Source organism: Pectinophora gossypiella, chromosome 21 (assembly GCF_024362695.1).
Source record: "Pectinophora gossypiella chromosome 21, ilPecGoss1.1, whole genome shotgun sequence".
In the NCBI taxonomy this organism is placed as follows: Eukaryota; Metazoa; Arthropoda; class Insecta; order Lepidoptera; family Gelechiidae; genus Pectinophora; species Pectinophora gossypiella.
The window spans coordinates 2,206,860-2,214,799 of NC_065424.1; the positions used below are offsets into that span (position 1 = coordinate 2,206,860).

Genomic DNA, 7,940 nt, shown 5'->3' on the forward strand with positions numbered 1-7,940 from the left:
CACAAAAAAAAAGTTTTCATCTCGAACTCCTCCGTGCTTCGGAAGGCACGTTAAGCCGTTGGTCCCGGCTGCATTAGCAGTCGTTAATAACCATCAATCCGCACTGGGCCCGCGTGATGGTTTAAGGCCCGATCTCCCTATCCATTCATAGGGAAGGCCCGTGCCCCAGCAGTGGGGACGTTAATGGGCTGATGATGAATAATGGGTGGTTGTTGTAAATTGTGTTGTTGTTGTAATGGGTGTACCTTGGTGTAATAAAAAGTGTAGGATACCCAAAACAAGTTTAAATGAAGAAAAATCTTAACAACGCCATCTATCGTGTTTTTGGGGAACGTCGATTGGAAAGTTCCTCAAGAAGACAAAGTGCTCTGTTTTTATTTCATTTGTAAGTATATTCTCTCAACTTCACAGTAGTTGACTCTCCTTCGTAACTCTCTACTCGTTATAACCTTCCAAAAAAAAAAAACAGCAAAGAGATTTAAATATTTAATTAAATAACTTTAACAATCACAACCAAACATATCGGTCATTGACCTTACCTACAGCTAACACACATGATAGGAGAAAAGTCTGAGCGGCAATAATTATGTCATTCAGCCTTCCGTCCGAAGTCTCGAAGCGCGTACACGGTGGACCGCCGGCCCTGGGCGAAGTAGTTGACATCCAGGCGATAAGTTGCAGTATTATATCTGTTCAGCATGTAACGAGCCAAGTAGCGAGACGCACTCGATCCCACGAACTGCAAAACAATATCATTAACTCCTTATCGTGTGGGTTGTGAGGTGGAATACCAGCCTCATCAACCCTGGTGTCAGGGTTATGATTGAGCCGCCAAAGGCTCCTGACATGGCTCATGTAGCGATTACTCACTTACATCAGTAAAAAGTAACCGGGACCAACGGCTTAACGTGCCTTCCGAAGCACGGATTATCTTACTTTTGGATAATCAGGTGATCAGCCTGTAATGTCCTAACCAAACTAGGGGTAACAAAGTGATTTTTGTGATATCTCCCCACCGGGATCCGAACCCGGGGTCTCTGGATTGTGAGTCCAACGCTCAACCACTGGACCACAGAGGCCGTTTTATATATCATTAAATACAATAACGTCAGCGAAGAAAATTTGGTCTTACGGTCAAACGGGTTACGTTCAAGTGGTCATACTAACATAACGAAGCTAACAAGGCCACATTAAATCAATTCCTCTTCCATCCAGCAGACCGATTTTTTTATGGTGGTGTACCATTTTAAAAAATCGACCTGCTAACATGCACAACGTGATCAAATTTTGTCACTGTCATTTTATAGATTCTGACGATATAATTGTGTCGTTTTGTCTATTCGTGCTAATATGTGAAATCAAATAAGTCATGTCAAAATACGATCAAAATCACGTGCATGTTAGGGAAAAAACAATTGGTTTCGACATCATCATCACCAGCCCATTAACGTCCCCACTGCTGGGGCACGGGCCTTCCCTATGGATGGATGGGGAGATCGGGCCTTAAACCACCACGCGGGCCCAGTGCGGTTTGGTGGTTATTAACGACTGAGAATGCAGCCGGGACCAACGAATTAACGTACCTTCCGAAGCACGGAGAAGCTCGAGATGAAAACTTTTTCTTTTTTTTGTGGTCACCCATCCTAGGTCCGGCCTTTGCGAAAGTTGCTTAACTTCAACCCTCGCAGACCGAGCGCGTTAACCGCTGCGCCACCGAGCTCCTCAACATATTCGACATAATTTATTGAATTGATCGATAATTTTATCACATTGCGCATGTTTGCCAATGCGCATTCCTGTTTTGTTGTTCCAACGAAAGAGAATACGAGAAAATAATTACTTACTACAGGAGAGATGAACTGTTTCCTCAGTTGTCTGACCACGTGGTCTCGAGGTCCCCAATATGGCTCCGGTGTAAATAAAACCCTCCAATTCTGAAACAGATGGTGGTGGGCAGAGCCATAAGTAAGGAATATTGATGGAGGAATTTCATTTAGGAATAAAGTCACCTAATAATTGTTTTTTATTTATTTATAGGTAGGTAAGGTAGGTAAGGTAAGGTACTAAACGCCACCGCCACGAACCTTTTTCCGTATGCACATGTGTGTAACAACTGCGTACACGCAGCCGGCGAGCAGCGGCACCACTGGCACCACCCACGCCCACTCCACACACGAGTAGTCCATTGCTATGCTACTCTTCATCTCTTCAACCATATATCTATGGGATGTCGCGTCGTGTTGCAAGCGAAAATATATGCTAACGAATGTAGCATATAAGCCATACAATTTGTACTGAAAAAATAAATGTTTTTATTTAGTTCGCAATGGAGTAGTCTGGTGGAGCTTACTTTGAAAAGGCGAGGATTCGATCTACTAATATACAGGTTAGTGACATCGTAGCGAATACTGAGGGGATGATTCAGACCATGATTCTGGGTTAATATCAAGTGGAAAATTCCGTCGGAAAATTCACGAAAAGTTAAGTGACTTTTTCAGTTTCACACTTTTGCGACGGAAAATTTCACTTGATATCGGCTCAGAATCATGGTCTGACTCCTCCCTGAAAGTTTTCGTTACGATGTCACTAACACTCTGTATAGGTATGTCATTTTTTATCAAATCTGTCCAACTATTTTGACGTGAAGAACTATAATTTCTTGGTATGTTCCTCCAATAATAAAATTAAAACTGCTTCTTTTATGTAATATTTCGACCTTTGACAACGAGGAAACTTCCAGGCCATGTTCCCCAAAAATATATAGATGGCGCTGTATAAGCTCCCCGAAAAAAAATAAAATAACAATGCCTTCGTTTAACCTTCTAATTTCAAGGATAACAGACATATGCATTTTTTATCTTTGTTTTTTGGTATTAAATGATGACCCTTCTTATATTACTGGTTTTTTTTTATGTATTTATTTTGAGGAAGACTTAATTTTAAAGTGCCTCATTATACCTACCTATTCTAAAAACACATCTATTCTCTCCGGTTTAGAAGCCTTGACACCAGGCACTAGCGCACTCGGACACTTCGTACAAATAACCCTCGTTTTACACAGACACTACACATTGGCGTTATCGTACCCACGCATCTGTGTGTGTGATATCTGTGTGATATCTCATACGATTGGAGATTAAATTAAGACAGAGGAGGGTGAGGTAAACCTAGCGCTGGGGAGCGGAGAGTTGCTGTTCTATACGCAGTATTGTTCCTTATTCTAGGGAAGCGATTAGGGTCCTGTGAAACCATGCCGTGCAAGTGGGACCGGTTTACCAGCGAATACAAAGGCATTATCCTCAGCAGCCACTTGTGCACGGTGAGTGGCTGGACTCCGTAGTGGAATTCTATGTCCTCGAACAGCCGGCCGTTGGAATACAGCCAACAGACGACGGCCAGCTCTGTCATGCAGGTGATGGACGTCGTGAACACGTACAGGAAACGCTTCTCCTGGGAGTAGAATTAATTAATATTTATATCAGACAACAAAGCCTTAACCTCAAATATGTATAACTACATTTATTTATTTACTATAGTTATTCAAATACAAATTCAAAAATATCTTTATTCAGTAGGTAACATAGTTACACTTTAAATCGTCCATTTTTACATAACGTACGTCTCATCCGCCTAAAACTACTGCAGCTTCTTACAACCTGTATAGCCGGGGAAAAGAAGCTGCAAGAAAGACCGGGTGCTTCCCATAGCTCGTTCCACCGTCGATCTCTGCTTCACCTCGTGGAAGAATGAAGTCAAGAGCAATCCCATATTAATTAAAAAAAAAAAAAACAAATAAATAACCTCGTGTCTCAAAACAGTGCTGAGAGTCAGTCCTACAGCTGGTAGAACAACACATCCCATCCATCTGCGTATTATAGTCCACTCTGATATCACAACCTCGATGATTATTTGGAACGTTATAGTCTGAAAACAATGCAATATTTTTTTTTGGATGTTGGATTCAGTGATGTAGAAAATGGAGCTAATTCCTGTAAATATCATCTAATTTTATTTTAAGTTACCTGTCATTTTCTTATCCGCCGAAAAGGAAAGGGACGGGTAATCGACAAGCATAAAATTTATGAACACACGTCAATTTTAAGCACAATTCTAAAACAACGCCCACTGCTGGGCATAGGCCTCCCCCAAGGATCTCCACGACGATCGGTCCTGCGCTGCCCACATCCAGCGGCTTCCCGCGACCTTCACCAGATCGTCGGTCCACCTTGTAGCGGGCCTACCCACTGAGCGTCGTCCGACACGTGGTCGCCATTCGAGAACCTTTCCGCCCCAGCGGCCATCGGTTCTCCCCGCTATGTGTCCTGTCCACTGCCACTTCAGCTTGGCAATTCTCCGAGCTATATCGGTGACTTTAGTTCTCCTGCGGATCTCCTCATTTATGATTCTATCGAGCAGGGAAATACCGAGCATAGCTCTCTCCATTGCCCCATAGTAAGCGGCCACTCTCACTATGAGGTCGGAATTTCGAATCCCAGTACCAGTGATATTTTCGAGCTCATGTTTGGATCGTACATGAGTATCACGTCACGTGCTCTGCGGTGACGGAAAACATCGTGAGGAAACCTACCTTGTGGTCCAAGGCAGATTAATGTTGCTAAATTCTAGGCTAAAATTACACGCCACGAGCCCATTAGCAATGTCCATTAAAATATATAATAAGCTCCCTAAGTACTTAAGAGATGAAACTAAAACTAATTTATAAAAAATCTAAAAACAATGCTATTTAAAAAGAGCTATTATACATAATTAAAGCACATAATAACGGGTTCTTACCGCGTTTATATGGGGATAGAACCCGTTATTATGTGCTTTAATTATGATAATAACCGCGTAAACTTAAAACAAAGCTATTATACAGTAGACGAATTTTTTAATGATAATTTTTAATTTTAATGCGCACTTCCTCTCTTCCCTTCAACGTTGCTGTGCCCTACAGGGTCAATGTTATAGTTCCTATGCCTATGTAACACCCCATTATACTACATGGAATGCAATAAATAATTGAGAATTGGTATACCGGCTCAAACAGGGAGTACAGTCATGATCAATATCATGTACCCACTTTAGAACCCTGTCGCACTATCATATTTGACATTTAATGAGACTTACGGTTCAATTTGTCAAAAAAGTTAATGTGATATGGTTTCAAAGTGTATACATATTAGTACTCGTGACCGTACCGGTTCGAACCCCGGTATCGGACTTACACCAATGAGTTACTAATTTATCTTAAATGCAGTTTTTTGCTAACACAGTTGGCTCGACCATTAAAGAGGCTAACATTGGTCTAACAGATGACTCGATGAAGCGTGGGTAATTAGTTCATCTTGCGATGCATGTACTTTTGACTACGTGGACTTATGTAACAGCCTCCGTGGTCTAGTGGTTAGAGCGTTAGGCTCACGATCTGGAGGTCCGGGTTCGATTCCCGATGGGGACATTGTCGAAATCACTTTGTGAGACTGTCCTTTGTTTGGTAAGGACTTTTCAGGCTTGAATCACCTGATTGTCCGAAAAAGTAAGATGATTCCGTGCTTCGGAGGGCACGTTAAGCCGTTGGTCCCGGCTATTAGCCGTAAATACACCTCCACCAATCCGCATTGGAGCAGCGTGGTGGAGTATGCTCCATACCCCCTCCGGTTGATTGAGGGGAGGCCTGTGCCCAGCAGTGGGACGTATATAGGCTGTTGATGATAATGATGATGGGCTTATGTTATGTGTACAAATAAAGTAAAGTTATATTATTCCCTTATTGCATGAATTATGAAGATTGTATATAAAAAAATATTCTTTTGCGAAATGTGTTTATATATTTATTATTTGAAAAAAAAAACAAGACAATGTTTTTTATAGTTATTATTTATAAAAATAAATTGCAGAGCCTTATTTGGCTTCGTATGTGTTTAAGCGTTTGTCAAACGATGTTTTGTTAGGCCCTGCGCAGACGACAGACTATCCGTGACGCACTTTTTAGTCTGTGAAAATATAACCTATGCAATTATATGCAGTAACGCGCCGGACTTTTTGCGCGTCGTGTGCGTTACTGCATATAATTGCATAGGTTATATTTTCACAGACTAAAAAGTGCGTCACGGATAGTCTGTCGTCTGCGCAGGGCCTTAAGCAGTCAGTTTTAAAAATAATTTGATGGTATACTCACAAACAATATAAATTCTAACGTAAACGTCGTTAAGTAGAATATTCTCAGCGCAAGCGTGCCCAAGAACTTGTCATGGAAAAAAAGATTCCAAAACGTAAAAATTGGAAATGGATCTGCAATAATAAGGAACTAATTAAGAATAATTATGATCACGACCTCTGCATCCACCGTCAAGCAAGTAAGTAATTTCAAATATGAATCCATTGCTATTTGCGCTATTTTTAGGGGTGTTGTGCTCACGATCCGGAGGTCCCGGGTTGGAATCCCGGCGGGAACATATCACAAAAATCACTTTGTGATCCCTAGTTTGGTTAGGACATTACAGACTGATCACCTTATTGTCCAAAAGTAAGATGATCCGTGCTTCGGAAGGCACGTTAAGCCGTTGGTCCCGGTTATTACTTACTGATGTCAGTACGTAGTCGTTACATGAGTCATGTCAGGGGCCTATGGCGGCTCAGTAATAACCCTGACACCAGGTTCGATGGAGTTGGTAATCCACTACACAATCCAAACGATAAAAGAAGGGGAAAATAGGGCAGTAGTTTCCCTCTTGCCTTCTGCCCCGCTGTACTCTTTCTGACGCGAGTGGTTGCATGGAAAGGAATGCTACACCGACAAGAGCGTGGCTCTTAAATTAGTGGTGACTCATCATCATCAATTTAAGAGACACGCTCTTGTCGGCGCAGCATTTTCCATGCTACTTTTTTAGGGAAAAATAAGGCAGTGGTTTTCCTCTTGCCTTCCGCCCCGCTGTACTCTTTCTGACGCGAGTGGTTGCATGGAAAGGAATGCTACACCGACAAGAGCGTGGCTCTTAAATTAGTGGTGACTCATCATCATCAATTTAAGAGACACGCTCTTGTCGGTGCAGCATTTTCCATGCTACTTTTTTAGGGAAAAATAAGGCAGTGGTTTTCCTCTTGCCTTCCGCTACTCTGTCTGACGCAAGTGGGATGCCGCCCAGAGTAGTCTATTACAGTCATACTAGCACTCCTGTCCTCCGCCTCTGAATAGTACTGACAGTTACTGCTTTCGGCAAGGGTTCTACATTATACCTCGTAGGTCTGGGTCCCTATTCGAACTCAGCCACCATCTCATTCCGTCCTACTGAAGTAGTGGTAATTATTTACTCAATTTGGTTATTATAAAGTTAGTGATTATTTAGAAGATATGAATGCATGGGATTAACTGTCTGAGAACTGATATTAGGCAGCTAAATTACTCAATTGTATATCAATATTTAATGTTTATTTTTATTTTTTTTTAAAGAACGTCTAGGGCCCTATGCCGAGGTTTTTCTTGCAGCTTCTTTTCCCCGGCTATACAGGTTGTGAGAAGCTGCAGTAGTTTTAGGCGGATGAGACGTTCGTTATGTAAAAATTGACGATTCAAAGTGTAACTATGTTACCTACTGAATAAAGATATTTTTGAATTTGAATTTGAATTTGCAATACTCACTGAACCACGACAGAATCAACGGGATTCGTGTAAAGGATTCCACATATGTTTTAACCCTGTAATTGACGAATGATCTGAACAAGTAGAACAGGAGGTTTGAAGCCGTGATCACTAAGCTGTCTCGACCCGGCTGTGCCTGTAACGTGGTTGTCGATTAGCTTATTTTATACAGGGTGTTTAACCCACACGATAAGAAGACTATATACACGGTGTTAGTGACATCGTAACGAAAACTTTGAGAGTTGATTCAGACCATGATTCTCAGTTGATATCAAGTGGAATTTTCCGCCGCAAAAGT

The 7,940-nt window shown here is 41.7% G+C and overlaps 1 protein-coding gene across 1 annotated transcript; it reads right to left on the reverse strand.

Annotated features, from left to right (window-relative positions):
- Positions 1-589: 589 nt before the first annotated feature.
- Positions 590-2,491, reverse strand: LOC126376809 (uncharacterized). Its single transcript, XM_050024356.1, has 3 exons — positions 2,085-2,491; positions 1,845-1,934; positions 590-739 (listed from the first exon to the last, which is right to left on the reverse strand). The coding sequence occupies exons 1-3, from the start codon at positions 2,214-2,216 to the stop codon at positions 590-592; spliced, it is 372 nt and encodes a 123-aa protein (XP_049880313.1). The 5' UTR covers positions 2,217-2,491.
- Between the last annotated feature and the right edge of the window lie 5,449 nt (positions 2,492-7,940).

Excerpts from the sequence above, each read along its gene's own strand:
- LOC126376809 (XM_050024356.1), bottom strand. The coding sequence starts at position 2,216 with ATGGTTGAAGAGATGAAGAGTAGCATAGCAATGGACTACTCGTGTGTG. Across the intron at positions 1,935-2,084 it reads ACATGTGCATACGGAAAAAG|AATTGGAGGGTTTTATTTAC; the intron begins GTTCGTGGCGGT and ends CATCTGTTTCAG. Across the intron at positions 740-1,844 it reads AACAGTTCATCTCTCCTGTA|TTCGTGGGATCGAGTGCGTC; the intron begins GTAAGTAATTAT and ends ATTGTTTTGCAG.